At 46.9% G+C, this 17,887-nt stretch overlaps 2 protein-coding genes across 7 annotated transcripts in view; one reads left to right on the forward strand and one right to left on the reverse strand.

Moving 5' to 3' along the window:
* Nucleotides 1–1,246: 1,246 nt before the first annotated feature.
* Nucleotides 1,247–7,945, forward strand: HNRNPH1 (heterogeneous nuclear ribonucleoprotein H1; the record flags this gene model as incomplete). 6 transcript variants are annotated; one of them, XM_006147460.3, is given in 12 exon segments in its annotated part: nt 1,247–1,402; nt 1,605–1,748; nt 3,228–3,366; nt 4,319–4,497; nt 4,587–4,658; nt 4,715–4,848; nt 4,985–5,120; nt 5,478–5,537; nt 5,630–5,719; nt 6,388–6,480; nt 6,927–6,976; nt 7,556–7,945. In XM_006147460.3, coding segments are annotated over 11 exon segments (1,253 nt in total), but the record flags the coding sequence as incomplete, so codon positions are not given.
* A 7,232-nt stretch (nt 7,946–15,177) lies between these two features.
* Nucleotides 15,178–17,887, reverse strand: part of RUFY1 (RUN and FYVE domain containing 1) — a gene marked incomplete at its 5' end in the record, with an annotated part of 34,651 nt that continues 31,941 nt past the window's right edge. The window contains 4 exon segments of the mRNA XM_006172280.2: nt 15,178–15,527; nt 15,529–15,600; nt 16,099–16,176; nt 17,477–17,525. Of these exon segments, the coding sequence (XP_006172342.2) occupies nt 15,471–15,527; nt 15,529–15,600; nt 16,099–16,176; nt 17,477–17,525 (256 nt within the window).

The following is a 17,887-nucleotide window of genomic DNA, read 5'->3' on the forward strand; positions in this document are numbered from 1 at the left end:
GCGGCAGGCGGGAGTCCGCGGCCGGGGGCGGCCGGCGGGCGGGCTGCCCGGGACCGGGCCGGAACCGGGCCGTGCCCCGGGCTCCTGGCGCCCCCTGGTGGGGCGCGGGCGGCAGCCGTTCACCGCTGCGGGCTCGGGCCCCGCCGGCCGCTGTTACGCAATGGAAATTGCGAGAGGCCCGCCCGCCCGTTCGGCCCCGCGGGAGGGTCGTTGTGTTTACCTGTTTTAAACACTAGCTCTTCACTTTTCCAAAAGGACAAATTGGGATATTTGCCTAGCTTGAGAAAAGAGTCGAGTGCTGGGCAGAAAATGGTAATATTTCTCATGTCTTAAAGTGTAACTGCTTGTTTCCAGTTTTGGCATTTGCTTGAAAAGGGCCATTGAGATTCGGAAAGCTAAACTGTCACTTCTTAATTTCAGAAACTTCCTAATCAGGATTTGGTAACTGAAGAGCTCTTGCTCACCCAGTTCTCGATCTGACTCCCTTTACAGTTGAGGACACTGAAGCCCAGGGAAGCTTTCGCGCCTCTGTAGCTTTGTTCTTTACACTGTAGGTTCCCCCAACAGTTTCTGCTAGAAAGTCTGCTAGTGTTTAAAGATCAGATCGGTAGTTCCATTTGGCAGGAATGTCACAGGCTTTGGAAAGACACTTGTAGTGTTGACTTAATTATCTGAATTTAGCTTTGGTAACGGAAAGCGACCTGTAAAACAAGAACCAAGTACACTGGAAGCCGCCTTACAGGGGCGAGACTGGGTTTGGCTTCACCTGTGCAGTTGGAGCATTTTAGTTTGATAACACTGATTCCGTTTCAGGTGAGTATGGGCCTGCAATTTGGATTTGAATGAGAAATGTAATATGGATGGATGCTGGTAAGGTAAAACAAATGCCTCAGACTAAAACTCTGAACTATGTTCAGAAAATGCCAGAAGAGTCCAACGTTCAAACTTTTGAGTAATTTTTTGAGAAGTTATAAAGGATGTTGAATGGAAATAAATGTAGCAAGGATTTGGAGATGACTACATTGGGAAAGCCCCCTTTTCATACTGGGTTTGTCAGGGAGGGAATGAGATGGTTTGTGAAAGCCTACTAACTGCTGGAGGCTCCTAGGAGTTACTAATGTCTTGGTCATTCTGAGCTTCACAGGTTATTTACTTGATAGTAGGGACATAAATAGGCATTTCATCTGTATCACCCAGAGGTGACTTTAGGTTTTAAATTACGTACTAACGGTTATTTTCTTTGCAGACTGCAAAATTCAAAATGGGGCTCAAGGTATTCGTTTCATCTACACCAGAGAAGGCAGACCGAGTGGAGAGGCTTTTGTTGAACTTGAATCAGAAGATGAAGTCAAATTGGCCCTGAAAAAAGACAGAGAAACTATGGGACACAGATATGTTGAAGGTTTGATTTACGTTGCCCTAGTAACAGTAAATGTTAAACACATAGAAGTCTTATCCCCTTCTGAATTTTAGGTATTTGACCGCATGGAAATGGTCTCTAAGGGAGTTTGTGGCAGCTCTTCCTAGCTTATCTAAAGACCCAGGAAGTCTGAACTGTGTTCTCTGACTTTCCAAAATTGACTAATTCTAAGCACCTCTTTCAGTATTCAAGTCAAACAACGTTGAAATGGATTGGGTGTTGAAGCATACTGGTCCAAATAGTCCCGACACGGCCAATGATGGCTTTGTACGGCTTAGAGGACTCCCCTTTGGATGTAGCAAGGAAGAAATTGTTCAGTTCTTCTCAGGTATGTAGTCCCGTTGGTTGCTGAGCAGTGAGTTTTGGCTAGCTTCTGGCAACATGACTTAGACCTTAGAGTTGAGTAGTTCAGGTTCTTAATTAGGTTGTAAGTGGTGATTTACTTAACGTTTTCTTCCTGGAGACCTTCAAATAATTTAAGCCCATCTTAAAGGTGGAAAAGTAGTATTTCCAAAATGTTAACTTTGCCTCTATTTAGTATTATAGTTGAGTGTAGGTCTTTGAGGATTGCCCTCATCAGTTTTTAACTATTTCCTCACATTGCTGTTCAGCAAAGTACTTCACGTTGAAGGTAAGATCCCTTTACATTAGTGAGTTAGGTTGTTGTAATTTATAGCAAGAATCTTAGAGACACTTAACATGTGTCATGGAACCAGAAACGTCTTTATAGTTTTTCGTAATGCAAAAAAAAAAAAATACTGGTAGAAGCAACTTGATTTAAACAGCGTATTATAAACTGTTAATGAAAAAATGTAGCCAAAGTAGCTTGAATGCTTGTAGTCTTAGTATCTGAAATACAGAAAGTGTTTTGATGTTGTTCTGGGCCTAAAGTATTTGAAAGTTTTTATGCTGAAGAGCTGATAAAATTGCATGTTTAGCAGAATGTTTAGATCATGTATTTTAAGTACTCTTCTTAATATTCATGATGTGATAAACTGGAATTAAGCAAGAAATCCTTTCATGGTATAGTGTATGTATGTATTAAAAATTTGATTACTAGATAAGTCATATTTTTGTCAGAACTTTTGAAATCAAGTCTGTTGTGTTTTTTATCTAAATTGGTGAGAATTGAATGCTATTTGTCAACCTTAAATATGAACATAATTTCATATCTTCTAGGAAAGTGCTTTAAGCCCTTTTTGTAAGCTTGGGAATGTATCCACGGAAAGGATTTTTCATAAACGGAATTTCCAGAAGTGAATCATACTACTGTTAGAGCATAAGAGTGCATGACCGTGTTGTGTAGACTAGTTGTTTGTCGAAATTTAGATTGTATGTGTGTCAATTTTATGATTTAAGCAATGTTTTGATTTTTATATAGAATGTTTAAATGAATTTTTAAAATTGAAGTTCCAATAACTTAAAGCATTGAAATATATAAAGTAAGGTAAAGGTGTGTTTAGAATTGAATAAAGATGTTATTTAATGCTTAACTTTTATTAAAGTCGTATAATTCTCAACATTATGTTGCATAGATAATAGTTTTATTACGTGTTGAATTCTTAATGCATCCTGTGTTCATTTGTTTATGTATACTTTTCCATGGGGTGTGTTAAGAATTTGAGTTGTACTTTGTAGTAATGGAACTTCATATTATTGCAATGCATATTTAAACAGTACTTGTTGAAAGCATACCATTCACCTAAAGTTAAAATTCTGGTTTATTTAAAGCTATAAGAAGAATCATTTCTGGGCTTGTGATGTTAATATTGCCCCCCTACTGGGGTTATTTGTCCTTGGGTTGAAGGGTTGGAAATCGTGCCAAATGGGATAACATTGCCGGTGGACTTCCAGGGGAGGAGTACGGGGGAGGCCTTCGTGCAGTTTGCTTCACAGGAAATAGCTGAAAAGGCTCTAAAGAAACACAAGGAAAGAATAGGGCACAGGTGGGGATGGATGGTTGGTTGGATATGTCACTTTTCTTATGGTAAACAATTAAATCCATATTCTCTCTGCTTAAAAAGAGGAAATTAATATATTTCCTAGTCTCGATTTTTTTTTTTTGCCACAATCTTAAAATCTTATCTTTGTCCAAGTCCTGTATTGCATTTAAACTAAATTTCAGATTTAAAAATTCCCCCCAATTTGGTTTATTTTATGTAATTTTGTAAGACACTTGATTTATTAACCCTAATCAATGGAGTTGAGAGACTATGGCTTTAAAAAAAAAAGTTAATGCAAACCTGGCTTTAGCTGTAATAACACCCATCTAGAAAATTCATATTACCATAAGAAAATGTGATACTTTCTGATCTTGTTTTTAAAGTTGAAATGCAACAAACTTTTTCTTGCTGTATAAATATTCTGCATATGTATTAATAAGCATAGCTTTCAAGAAATTGTCACAAAAGGTTTTATTCTCTTTGCTTGTGACTATTTTCCATTGAAGCATGCGCTTACCTATGCTGATTCCTACTAAAAGCATAGGCTGGGGTATTTATTGGCGAGGAGAAATGTGTAGTGTGGGCTGGACTGTTGGTGGAGGCTGGCTTTCTAGCCCACTTGCTATACATGCTGCCAATGGATGTAAAACTTGAAATGTTGAAAGTTGAGTGGAATTCATTCCCTCCTAAAATGTTTCTTTATAGTACTCCTCTCTACCCCTAAGGTTAGGCTCTGCCTCAGAGGAGTGTGTTTTCTCTGTAAAATTTACATTAAATCTTAAAATTGAGTGAATTTCTGGTCATCGCCTATGCAAATATAAGAAATCTGGCTTTAAATTTCAGTCAGTTTCATGGCTATGACTAGATTGTTTTCTTGTGTATCTAAATTCTTGTATAAAACAAACTAATGTTTTCTCTCCCCTTCCTACCCCCTTCCTTATGAACAATGCTTTAGGTATATCGAGATCTTTAAGAGCAGTCGAGCTGAAGTTAGAACTCACTATGATCCACCACGAAAGCTTATGGCCATGCAGCGGCCAGGTCCTTATGACAGACCTGGGGCTGGCAGGGGATATAACAGCATTGGCAGAGGAGCTGGCTTTGAGAGGATGAGGCGTGGTGCTTATGGTGGAGGTACGTGCAGATATGTGTATCAGGGTTGGCAAGCCCCATCCTCCTTTGTCTAGGTTTTATTTGATTGATTGCACTTAACTGTCTTTCAGGCTATGGAGGCTATGATGATTATAATGGCTATAATGACGGCTATGGATTTGGGTCAGATAGATTTGGAAGAGGTAAGGTAAGAATTAAATCTGCCAGCTGCAGAGTACTTACACTCTCGTCCATCTAGACCTCAATTACTGTTTTTCAGGAATGTCTGATCACAGATATGGAGATGGTGGCTCTATTTTAAAAAGTACCACAGGACACTGTGTTCACATGCGTGGATTACCTTACAGAGCAACCGAGAACGACATTTATAACGTAAGTGAATGGTGAGCTCAAGAGTTGGGCATTTCAGTGAGGCATTAAAACTTGGTCATAAGTGAGTGCCATGTTATACATTCTAGTTTACATGATGTTTGCAAGATGGCTTGATCTTTGGAATACTTTGTTGTAGTTTTTCTCACCGCTCAATCCCGTGAGAGTACACATCGAGATTGGCCCTGATGGCAGAGTGACTGGTGAGGCAGATGTTGAGTTTGCAACTCACGAAGATGCTGTGGCAGCTATGTCAAAAGACAAAGCAAATATGCGTGAGTGTGGCTTTAAGCACTGGGGCTCTGTACAGGCAGTTATGTGGCTGCTGCAGTTGAGGGATTTGCTTTCCTGTGATGGGTTGGTTCTAAAGGATGTGTTGAAAAGGGTTGGGGGAGAAGGAAAATTTTGGTTTTTACATTTCTGTGCAACTGAAAGGGATTTGTGATAGGAAGATAGTCTTAATTGAAGATGCATGTTCAAAGGCCAGTGTTTGAATTAAGTTAGAGGAACAGCTAGGATTTTCTTAATGAAAAGTAATTTGAAGCTCTCGGATTCATTTAAGAACTTTATTGTGCTTTTCTCTTGTTTTCTTTCACCAACAAACATTTTCAAACTTGTTTCTCTCATTTCAGAACACAGATATGTGGAACTCTTCTTGAATTCTACTGCAGGAGCAAGCGGTGGTGCTTACGGTAGCCAAATGCTAGGAGGCATGGGCTTGTGTAAATATCACTTTAGTGTCCTTTTTTTAAGCTAACCTTGTATGCTTTTTCTCTCATTTCAGAACACAGATATGTAGAACTCTTCTTGAATTCTACAGCAGGAGCAAGCGGTGGTGCTTATGGTAGCCAAATGATGGGAGGCATGGGCTTGTGTAAATATCGTTAGTTTTTTTAAAAACCAAAACATTTATATCTGTATAAGTTGTTTGTAAGTTGATTGTAAGTTAAGTTAATCTGTATTTAACGAGCTTAGCATAACAATGTAAGTTAGGCAGATAAAGCAATTTATTGATTTGAATGAATTTAGTTTATTATTTAATCCATTAAGAATTAGATAAAATTATTTAGGATAGATCATTCAAAGTACTTTTGGGGGAGGGGACTACAGGATGAGATGATCTGAATCGAGTAAAATTTTAATAAATGCAGGATTAAAATAATTTGAGATTTTTGGGTGGTATACTTCGTTGGGACATAGTTTAGGTTTTTGTGATAACTTTTGTATTGATATGCATTAAATTTGCCAACTAAGGGGGAAACCTACTAAGTCTAATCAAGCAGTTTTGTAAGATCCTCGTAAAATGCTTCTGCTTATGGACTTGTGGATTTAGTCCTGCCACTATATAGTTAGGTTAGCCATTTGATTTTTGAGTGGCTCAGATGATGGGTTAGTGTGGTTATAGAGTAGGCAGAAGGAAGCCAGCCAGAAGGGTTATAGTTAAGATCAAGGTTGGAAAATTAGAGATAGAATTACAAGCTCGGTACCTCCAGGTACCATGTGAAACAAGGGACAGGATCTAATGTTCTCTTAACTTAACAGCAAACCAGTCCAGTTACGGGGGCCCGGCCAGCCAGCAGCTGAGTGGTGGTTATGGAGGTGGCTATGGTGGCCAGAGCAGCATGAGCGGATATGGTAAGCATGTTTTTTTATATACTTAGAATAAGTTTAGGTAGATTTCTTTAGCTGGGGGTATGTACAGGCTTCTTTTTGGTGGAATTGGGTTATTAAATCCTAATGTAACTTTTTTAATGACTTAATTTTCAGAAACAGTCATTGGGAGGGGGACGTGTTCTATGAATTAAAAACTAGTTGTTGCAACTTGGATACTTGTTTCAAGCTAGGAAACATTTGCCTCCATTTATTAAAACATTAAGTGGTTCCTTTTTTTGTCTTTTTGTTAGTTTTAAATCAATTTTATATGGAGGGATAATTTTAAGTAGTAGGATGGTGGTTGGGTTCAGGACCGTGTTTACTAGTCAGTTAACCTAGGATTGGTTTTATTTAATTTTTTTTTTCAATTGGTCTAAAGAATGGTGATTTTTGGTATTATAGTCTTACCCTACAAAATCCTTTTGCAGACCAAGTTTTACAGGAAAACTCCAGTGATTTTCAATCAAACATTGCATAGGTAAATATTTTCTCAAAAAATATAATTTAAAAATCCCAATAGCAAGTACTGATATGTTGTAATAACACTTTCTGTAGCAGTCAGTGGCTCTGACTTAACTCCATGGAGGCTGCCATTTTGGGCACAGTGAGTTGCCTTTAGTCTAACTGTTCTCTCACTTCTGCCCACCATGAATAGGAAAAGCAAGAGACTTCCCCTGAGCTCCCTATTCACATGCCATTCGTTGGACACTTTGTGAATGTTTATGGTAAATTTTTTTTAAACGGTGTCTTGTTTAGCTTAAAAGCGAAGTAATTTTGCAATTTTTGAAAAACACTAGTTTTCCTTTAAACTTAATTTTCCATGTTGATCCTGAAGAATCCATTCACATGTAGCACAAGCAGCTGGCACGATGGTCCTGCACAGAAAAGGGGTGACAGACTTGTTTGGAGTCAGGATTCCCCTTTTCCAAACATGCTTCTCGCTACTTGGACAGCAGCCATTTGTACTCGTATACTTCTTAAACTTTTCCTGGAATGCTGTTTAATTTGAGTGATAATCTGACACTGCTCCTAACTTGTCAAATTACTTTTCTTGCAGGGAGCCAAGGAGCAGTGAGCAGCAGCTGCTACAGTAGCGGAGCCCGTGCATCTGTGGGCGTGAACGGAATGGGAGGGATGTCTAGCATGTCCAGTATGAGTGGTGGATGGGGAATGTGATTGATCCTGGTTCACTGACTCTTGGTCAACTTTTTTTAAGAAAAAACTTAAGTTTAACAGTTTTTGCAATACAAGCGTGTGATTTATGCGTACTCTATAAGTGGAAATCAGGACTGTTTCAAAGACTCAAGGTTCAGTATTTTGAACACAACACTCAGCCTAGGCTATAAGATGAAATGAGGAAACTGTAACTGTTAACGCTTTCCAGCTTTTCTCAAGTTAGTTACATTGTAGGGTGTACTTAAGCAGTAAGTGTATTTAGGTTGAGTTATGTTAAATGTTACTCTTACACCACATTACATCGAACACTGTTTGGATGCATGTTGAAAGACATGCCTTTTTTTTTTTTTGTAAAACTCAATATAGGAGCTGTGTCTACAATTTAAAGTGGAACATTTGGCATGTTAATTCTAGTTTCATTTAATAACCCGTAAGGCACGTAAGTTTAAGCTTTTTTTTTTTTTTTGTAAAACTCAATATAGGAGCTGTGTCTACAATTTAAAGTGGAACATTTGGCATGTTAATTCTAGTTTCATTTAATAACCCGTAAGGCACGTAAGTTTAAGCTTTTTTTTTTTTTTTGTAAAACTCAATATAGGAGCTGTGTCTACAATTTAAAGTGGAACATTTGGCATGTTAATTCTAGTTTCATTTAATAACCCGTAAGGCACGTAAGTTTAAGCTTTTTTTTTTTTTTTGTAAAACTCAATATAGGAGCTGTGTCTACAATTTAAAGTGGAACATTTGGCATGTTAATTCTAGTTTCATTTAATAACCCGTAAGGCACGTAAGTTTAAGCTTTTTTTTTTTTTTTTTTTTTTTTTTTTATTTAAGGGGGAAATTTTGAACACAATAACCAACTTAAAGTGAATCATTTGGCATGTTTGTTAATTGTAGTTTCATTTAATAACCTGTAAGGCACATAAGTTTAAACTTTTTTTTTTTTAAGTTAATGGGGAAAATTTGAGACGCAATACCAATACTTTAGGATTTTGGTCTTGGTGTTTGTATGAAATTCTGAGGCCTTGATTTAAATCTTTCATTGTATCGTGATTTCCTTTTAGGTGTATTGCGCTAAGTGAAACTTGTCAAATAAACCTTCCTTTTAAAAACGGCACTTTGTCTTGTCTGCTTCAGTGTTGTGTAGACTTTCTTGGTGCGCTCTGCCTGGGGCCTAGGTGGCAAGTCCACCGCTGTGGCAGAGAGGCTGTCTCCAGACCTCCTTCCACTGCAGCTAAAGGGAAGTCTAAGTCTGGCTTTGGGGCTGTTGCAGAAGGGCTGTCTGCTTGCCCACTGCATAAGGCCTGATCTGAGTTGTTCCCAAGCACTTGGCTACGGCAGAGGAGGTGGCACCAGTGCTCTTGCGTGTCTGTAAGGCTTCAGGCATGTCTGAGAGGAGTGCCCCACACGGGGGACTAGAAGTTACCTTTCCAATCTGAGTCGTATATATGGGATGTCTTCTGGGAGGAGCTAACTTGGTTTTCAGATAGAATGAAGACTGAAAACATCTATTCCTGGTCTGCTTGGGAGTAGAACTCATTCCCTGTATCTGAAACAGCATGCCAGATAGTATTTGTGAGGGTGAACATGGCAAGATTTAAGTCAAAGGATTGGAATAACGGGTGTTACAAGAAATGTGTCCTTAGGCAGTTTTGTTGTGAACCCCTCAGGGTGTAATCGATGGTGCATGTACTTGCCTGGGCTGTAGGTACATCCTAGTGCCATTCCTGGGGCTGCTGCTGGAGATGCACTGGGTCCATCGGCGTTGGGCTGTGCTGTCTTGGCAGGTGGGAGCTTGGTGGTTGATAGAAGTACCGAGCAGTTCTCGGTGTAGTCCCAAAAATTCCCATGACAGAATTTGTATGTAACCATGAATCATCCTCTGTACTCGGGCCAATGGTGAGATTAACATACAGCATTTGATCAGGAGTCATGGAGACTTAAGGCCTTTTGAAAAAGCCAGTCGTGTAAATTTTTTTTATTATTTGCCCAGAAGGATACAGAGCAAGCCAAGCCACCAGGTCTGGGGTTCAAACTGCAATTGGCCATGTGAGAGTTGAGCTTGTATGAAATTCTGAGGCCTTGATTTAAATCTTTCATTGTATCGTGATTTCCTTTTAGGTGTATTGCGCTAAGTGAAACTTGTCAAATAAACCTTCCTTTTAAAAACGGCACTTTGTCTTGTCTGCTTCAGTGTTGTGTAGACTTTCTTGGTGCGCTCTGCCTGGGGCCTAGGTGGCAAGTCCACCGCAGTGGCAGAGAGGCTGGCTCCCGACCTCCTTCCACTGCAGCTAAAGGGAAGTCTAAGTCTGGCTTTGGGGCTGTTGCAGAAGGGCTGTCTGCTTGCCCACTGCATAAGGCCTGATCTGAGTTGTTCCCAAGCACTTGGCTACGGCAGAGGAGGTGGCACCAGTGCTCTTGCGTGTCTGTAAGGCTTCAGGCATGTCTGAGAGGAGTGCCCCACACGGGGGACTAGAAGTTACCTTTCCAATCTGAGTCGTATATATGGGATGTCTTCTGGGAGGAGCTAACTTGGTTTTCAGATAGAATGAAGACTGAAAACATCTATTCCTGGTCTGCTTGGGAGTAGAACTCATTCCCTGTATCTGAAACAGCATGCCAGATAGTATTTGTGAGGGTGAACATGGCAAGATTTAAGTCAAAGGATTGGAATAACGGGTGTTACAAGAAATGTGTCCTTAGGCAGTTTTGTTGTGAACCCCTCAGGGTGTAATCGATGGTGCATGTACTTGCCTGGGCTGTAGGTACATCCTAGTGCCATTCCTGGGGCTGCTGCTGGAGATGCACTGGGTCCATCGGCGTTGGGCTGTGCTGTCTTGGCAGGTGGGAGCTTGGTGGTTGATAGAAGTACCGAGCAGTTCTCGGTGTAGTCCCAAAAATTCCCATGACAGAATTTGTATGTAACCATGAATCATCCTCTGTACTCGGGCCAATGGTGAGATTAACATACAGCATTTGATCAGGAGTCATGGAGACTTAAGGCCTTTTGAAAAAGCCAGTCGTGTAAATTTTTTTTATTATTTGCCCAGAAGGATACAGAGCAAGCCAAGCCACCAGGTCTGGGGTTCAAACTGCAATTGGCCATGTGAGAGTTGAGCGCCCTAACCACCACACCACCTGCTAGTCCCTCGATTTGGTTATTTTGGGAGTTTTTTTTGCTATAAAGCATGTGCACTCACCAGAGAGAAAAAGTGAGCCCCCAAGGGGATGGCCATACTACAGTCCCTTCATTCTGGGATTTGGGGCATAATTTTAAGTTGCCCGGTCTGAGACTTGAACTGCAGTGGATTACATGAATGTCCAGTGATGTAATTGTTAGGGCATCTGCTAGCCCCCATGCGGAAGCTCTTAAATTATGTGACCGTGCAGAATGCTCTCCAGTGTTGAGTGTAACGTGGTGGACCGCTCTGAATTGGTTGGGGACTGGCCATTCCCTACAGTGCCTACGGCAGTGCTGTGCACTAGGCTCTGCACGTCCGCCGTGTGCCCTACCTGAGAGCTACCTGGGCAGTTCCACATAGGAGTCTGGGCTGCACTGTGGCTTTTTGTCCTGGGTCTAGATGAAACAATTCATGGAGGGGCAGTGTGGAGTTGGCACTGGGTTGTGACCCTGGCATCACCTCTTGAGGTACAGTAACAGTGATGTGGAGTTAAGACCTGGTGCGAGACTGCATTCCCTCCTTCTGTGGGCCCTGCCGTTAACTGACTTGGAGGAAGAGAGGGGCGAGAAGTAGGAAGTTAGACCAAAGGTAAACCAATCCAGAACCATGTGGCTTTAAGAATGTCTAGAATGGGGACCAGCAGGTGGTGTGGTTAAGGCACTGGACATGACCATCTTTGAGTCCTGGAGCTTATGTTTGTTTGTTTTTTAGAAATACTTTATTCATTCATTTTAATTTAACGACAGAAACAGAACGGGAAAGCGAGAAAGCAAGCCGCCAGGTCTGGGATTCAAACTGTGGTCAGCCATGTGGAAGTCCAGCACCCTTAACCACCACGCCACCTGCCAGCTCCAAAATTAAACCATGGACCTGAATTGTCACCTGGAAGTTGGTTAGCAATGCTTCAGAATCTTTTTAAACAAAATGGACCATGCCACGTTTCTCAAGGAAGACTACCTCAACGTGTAGCCTTTCCCCTTGGGTTTGAGAAGGTAGCGTGCTGCTTGACTCTAGGGATGAGGGCTCTGAAGTTCAGGTATGTCTCAAGTCTGAGTAGAAAAGTTGACCGTCACTGGACCGTTCTGAATGATGCACAGTGGTGGAGGTGGGCCGAGTTAAGATGGGTGTGAGAAACATGCACTGAGTACCAGGAGACTCCGACATCCCCTCCACAGGGTCCTGGCAAGACGAGTGCAGCGGCAGGAGCAGTCGGCCTTCTGAGTAGGGAGAGCGGGTCTTGCCCGCGTGTGCGTGTCCATGCACGCGAGGAGAGGGCTGACTCAGCAGGGAGTGGACTTGCTCAAGGCTTCCTGTCAAGTCCAGACTGGGTGCCTTGGTTATCTGTGATAACCCGGCAGTTTGGAGGTGGTGTGGGGTGTGAAGGCTCTTCTGAAAAAGCTGGGCCTCGAGTGGTGGAAGAGGGCCTTTGTAGGCCTTCACTGCTGTGTGCTCTTCCTTAAGCAGTAGGGCTTAAAAATCTTAGCTCCAGGGACCAGCAGTTGGCATGGTGGTTGAGGTGCTGGACACTCCCACATGGCTGACCATGGTTTGAGTCCCGAACCCTTGCTTTCTCACTTTCCCCTCTCTCTGGTCAAATTAAAATAAGTGAATAAATAAAATTAAATAATTCTTAAAAAAAAAAATCTTAGCTTGAGACTTGCTTTGGAGCTGGGCAGCTTTTTTTTAGACCACAGATTATCTTAACACCCATCATGCCATGGATTCATAGGGAGTAGGCTCCAGAAGCTCAGGCTCCTTCCATTGGTTCTCACACAGTGGCTTCTGCGTGGAACAGGCTGGTGCTTCAGTGGAACCCAGGTCCCTTCTTTAGCCTCCTTCTCTTGTCATGTTCCTTCACGTTTTAGGGAGCTAGCTCTGCTCTTAGAACGCTTAATATGCTCAATACGCACATGAATTCTCTTGGCAAGAATCTTGCCCTTGTTTACAATGCCAACAGCAGGCTGGGTAACTGTGGACTCTTCCTGTTTTGCCGTGGTAACATTTGTGGGGCATTCCTTTTTGAGCAGTACCCATTCCTTTGAAGTCTACAATATCAATATCAATCTTGAAGATTTGCCTGTGTGTTGCCAAAGGGACCACTCCATGTTCTCTGCTCTTAGAATGTTTAATATGCTCAATACGCACATTGATTCTCTTGGCAAGAATCTTGCCCTCAACTTGTTTGTTCACAGCAATGCCAACAGCATGCTGGGTAACATTGTAGACTCTAACAGTTTTGCCATGGCGACATTTGTGGGGCATTCCTTTTTGAACAGTCCCCATTCCCTTGATGTCTACAATATCACATTTCTTGTAGATTTGCATAGATGTTGCCAAAGGAACCACTCCATGTCTTCTACAAGGCCTAGAGAACATATATCGGGTGCCTCTCCTCCTTCCCTTTGTGTTTGTCATTTTGGTGAATTACTGGAAGATGGAGGTTCCAGCCAAAAGGGGAACTGAGGCAGTTTTCTGAAAATCTGCTAGAGGGCCTGTGTCCTCGCTGGAGAGACTGAAAAGAGAAAGCAGCCCTCAGGACAGTCACGCTGCAATCCCTTCCGCAGATCTTCCTCAGTGCGCACATGCCAGGATTGTTTTTTTCTTTTAAGAATTATTTTATCTTTATTTTTGGAGAGGTTTTTACTATAGGGCGTGTGTGCTCGCCGACAGAAAGCAAGAAATCACCCCCCGGGGGGATGGCCACGCCACAACTCCATTCTCCTCTTGGGATCCTGGGCATGCACACACACAGTATGAGTTTAAGCACCAGGTCTGGGACTTGAACTGCGGTCGACACGTGGAAGTCCAGCGACATAGCCATTATGCCAACTGCTGGTCCCCTATCTTTATTTTAATTTGACCAGAGAGGAATAGAGAAAGTGAGAAAGGAAGCTGCTAGGTCCAAGACCTGAACCATAGTTAGCCACGTGGAAGTCCAGTACCCTTAACCACTATGCCACCTGCTGGCCCCATAGCAGGTGTTTTTCAAGCTGCTGGGATTCAGCTGCCTCAACTACCAGGCTAGCAGCTGGCCCAGGATTCTGAAGCCTGGTTGCCCAGTCCCTTAGCCTTCTGGGATCTAGCCTCCCTGAGCCTCTCCCATGGTGGGATCTGTGGTTTCAGGGAGTGCTGGAACCAGTCCTAACCCGGGTTGTGGGTAAGCCTTCTGCAGGAACGGCAGGGGCTGGGACAGCTGACCACCAGGCCAGAGTTGGGGGAGTGAAGATGGTGACAGTCTGGAGACGGCCTGTCTGGTGTGTGGGTGTCATACTCGGTATTACCTCTGCGGGCCTTGGACACTTGGGAGGCTGTGGCCCGAGAGGACGCGGCGCCAGTGTTGGTGCAGCTTTTGAGGTCGAGTGATGGCCCAGCGGGCGATTGCCACAGGCATCTCCATTTGTCATCTGCCAATTCCATTAGTTGTCCCTGGCCCCCAGGGAATCGGACTGGTTCTAGGACTGCCATGGCTACCCAAACCCTCAGTGCTGTTCCTCATACAGAACAGCGGGCTCTGCCCCGGCCCTGTGCAGTGCCGGTCACCCCAGGCCACTCCACGGACGACCAGAACTGTGAGTAGTTACTCTGGTGTTCAGTTTTGCTCTAAAAAGCTTTCTCTCCTCCAGCATGGGAGGGGTCAGCCCTGCCTGTCATGATAAAGCCTATTATGAAAACAGGCTGGGGCCCCTGCGGGGCCCGGGGCCGAACAAGAACCTTTAGGTTGAGCTGTCAGGTGCAGTGCAGCCCTTCGAGGGCAGGGCCACGTCCCCCACGGTTAGGGTACTTGCGGCCCTGGCCTGTGTTCCGCAGGGGGCTGTGCCTGTCACCCCGTGCGGTGGGCAACATGGGGGGGCTGAGCCCGGGGTGCCAGGGCAGAGGCTGCGAGACCGGTGGGAGAGGCAGCCAACCTAAAACAGATCCGGCCTGTGGTTGGCTGAAGGCACCAGTGTGGAAGCTGTGAACGCCCTCGGGGCTCTGGTGACAGGCTCACAGGGAGCCCAGCAGACTCCTGCCGGACCAGCCTTGCCCTCCGGCGCAGCTCCCCCACAGCGAGCTCTTAGTCCCGGAGGCCGCACCAGGGCCTGCTCTGAGGCCCCCCGAACAGGCTGGACTAGGGGTGAGGCAGGGTTCCGTGAGGCTGACGAGCTCACTTTGCACACCTGGATGAGAAATAGCGGCCTTGGATTGCAGGGCCGACAGCGGGCGCTCACGAGGGTATGCGGTGGCAGGTTTCCGCACCCAAGCAGAGAAGGTACACTGACAGGCCTGCGTGGCACGGGCGCTGGGCACGTGGGCAGGGGAGGTAAGGAGAGCAACGTAAGAGTACAGTGACTGCAAAATAGGTCAATTCCTTGAAAAGTGGAAAATGACGGTAGCAAAACGAGTGACAACTGGGAGATGGCAGTCCCACCCCGAGGCGGCCCAGATCACAGGTGCAGCTCCCAGGCCCAGCTGGGGTCTGAGCGCCAGCGGCAGGAGGTCTGCTTCTTCCCGGAGAGTTTCGTGGGCAGCAAGGTCCCGCGCCGTGGTCCCGGAGACCCCGAGCTTGGCCCCGTCTCAAGGCTGCCCAGCCCGAGGACGGGGCCGGCGTCCGTGGCGGCATGCGGGCAGCCGGCCTCAGGAGGTGGTGGAGCAGCGCTGCAGGAGCAGGGTGTGGCAAAAAATTCCTTTCATAGGAGGAGGGCAGGGCCAGCTCGCTGCTGGAGCAGGAGTTGCAGAAGATGTGGCCACAGTTCCGGCAGTGGTGCTGGAGGGCACAAGGGCAGTCACGGCCCGGACCGCGTCAGCCTGGGCTCTGATGCCAGGCTGCTGGAGGGCACGCTCCCTAGGGGAGGCTCTTCTGAATTACGTGTCTCACTGTGCGACTGGCCAGCTGTGACCCGTGTCACACGAGGAGCCCGGTTCCCGCACCTCTGTGTTCCAGAAGTCTCACTTTAGAAACGGACCAGACTGCAGCCTGAGACGTGCTGTGGCCCACTCCTCAGGCAGACCTCGGACCCTGAGCTGCCCAGCCCCCAGCAGGCCTCCTGGACTGACCCTGAAGGCTGCCTCAGGAGGGCTGACGCCCAGGAACTCCCCCTGCTAGGCCTGCTGCAGGGCGCTTTCAGGGCTCACGCACTCGGGCAGCCGTCTCCTGTAGGTGCCAGCCGGACACCGGAAGGGGCCAGGCTCCCAGCACCACGGGCCAGGTCAGACGGGGGGTGGAGGGGGCAGGCCCGCGAGGCCCAGCGGGGAGGCTACGCACCTTCCTCCGGGAGATGGAGAACTCCTTCTCACACTGCCTGCAGTGCGTGGCCTCCTCGTCTCTCAGCCAGGCGTGGCCCTGAGGGGACAACACCCAGTTCGACTCAGTGCCCACCCCGTGCGGTGGGCAACATTCCTGGCTGAGGGTGACAGCCGCCTCCTGGCTGCGTCCACGGCTCTTCCTGAGGACCTGCCTGTGCCTCAGGGGTGGCCTCGCAGGGCTGCAGCCAGAGCTGTCCCAGCTCTGCAGCCTGCCCAGGCCCTTGGCGGAGGCTCCCCCTGCACCTTCGCTCACTCCCTTGGTGGGTACCAGAGGGGACTCTGGCGCTTGTGACCTAAACCTCGTGCCGCTGAACCGGCAGGAAGGGGAGGGCCAGCTCGATTCTAGGCCTCGGAGAGCAGATGGTCTCCATTCCAGGGGAGGCAGCTGAGGCTGACAGACGGCCCTGGGAGGTCTGTGTCAGGGAGGGGACATGTGACCTGGGCACACTTCGGGACTGAGGTGTCTGGGGGGTGGCGACTTTATGTACCTTCCCGGCCCCAGTGTCTGGGCACGACGCGATGCGCAGTGACCTCCCGACTGCCCAGGCTGCCCTTCCTCACAGGGAAGAGCTGCTGCTGGTGGCCCTGGGGTCTGTCTCGGGGGTCCTCTCCCTGTGCTGCTGGCGCCACCGCCCTGCGAACGCTGCGGTGCACGGCTGTGCAGAGGCGTTACGCCCGGAGCTCAGCGTCCTGGCTCTGCCAGTTGCCGTGGCCTTGGGAAGTTGAATGCCCTGAGAGGTGAGGGCCTCCGCTCTGGGATGCCGAGGGGCGGGTGGAAGAGGGTGGCTTTGCACTGTTGCCACGGCAGGGGTGGATGGGGCTCCAATAGGTGGGCCCTGCTGCCGTGGGCTGCTGGGCTGGGCTGTCTGGCCACCTGCCCTGAGCCTGAGGGTGACCCAGAGCACTTGCTGCCTCCCCCCGCCAGCCCCCCACCCCAGGAGGCCAGCCTGGCACCTGCTTGCTCCTGCTCTCCTGTGGAATATAATCTGCCCTCCCAAGATGGCCCAGAGGCTCAGCCTACCTCAGGACAGGGCTTGGGTGTCCCAGATGGCCTGGGGCACTGTGGGGCTGCTGCCTCTGGGCCCCTTCTGTGATGGAAGGAAGGGTCTCCTACTCACCTAGGTCTCTGCCACCAGCTTCCTCTACAGGGCACCTAACCTAGGTCACGGCACACGACAGCCATGGCACAGGAGTGGGGCGGGGCAGCCAGGTCCCAGCATAGCCTGCCACAGGGCTGTGCCGCCATCTCAGCCAGGGGACACTCGGGGCGGTGTGTGGCCACCTCCACTGCCCCATGCAGCATCCCCACCCAATGCTAACCACGCCGACACCGGTACCTTCAGTGCCTTGTTCACTTCTTTTATGTCTTCCATCTTCAGCTTGGACCTGGAACAAAACAAAGCAGGTCACCTGGCTGCAGGGCCAACTGCGGCTTCCGAAGCCCCACTCTGGGGGGACAGCACGGTGGGAGCACACGCTGCCCGAGGCTGAGCCTGGGGCCTGTCTGGCCTGAGAACAGACTGATGGGACCTGCAGGGGCTTCAGGATCTGGAATGACTGTCGCCTGGTGAAGACAGGGCCACCTCGTTGCAGCCAGGCTTTGGCTTCTCTGGGCACCAGTCCCTGCACACAGGAGGACATGGTTGCAGGGCAGGGCTCCTTCCTTGGGTGGAGGGTGGAGGGTAGAGGGTGGGGCTCCCCGCTCTGCTCTGGCTTCGACTTCACGCCCCAGTAGGACCTGGGACCTG

Source organism: Tupaia chinensis, unplaced genomic scaffold, assembly GCF_000334495.1.
Source record: "Tupaia chinensis unplaced genomic scaffold, TupChi_1.0 Scaffold000214_1, whole genome shotgun sequence".
NCBI lineage: Eukaryota > Metazoa > Chordata > Mammalia > Scandentia > Tupaiidae > Tupaia > Tupaia belangeri.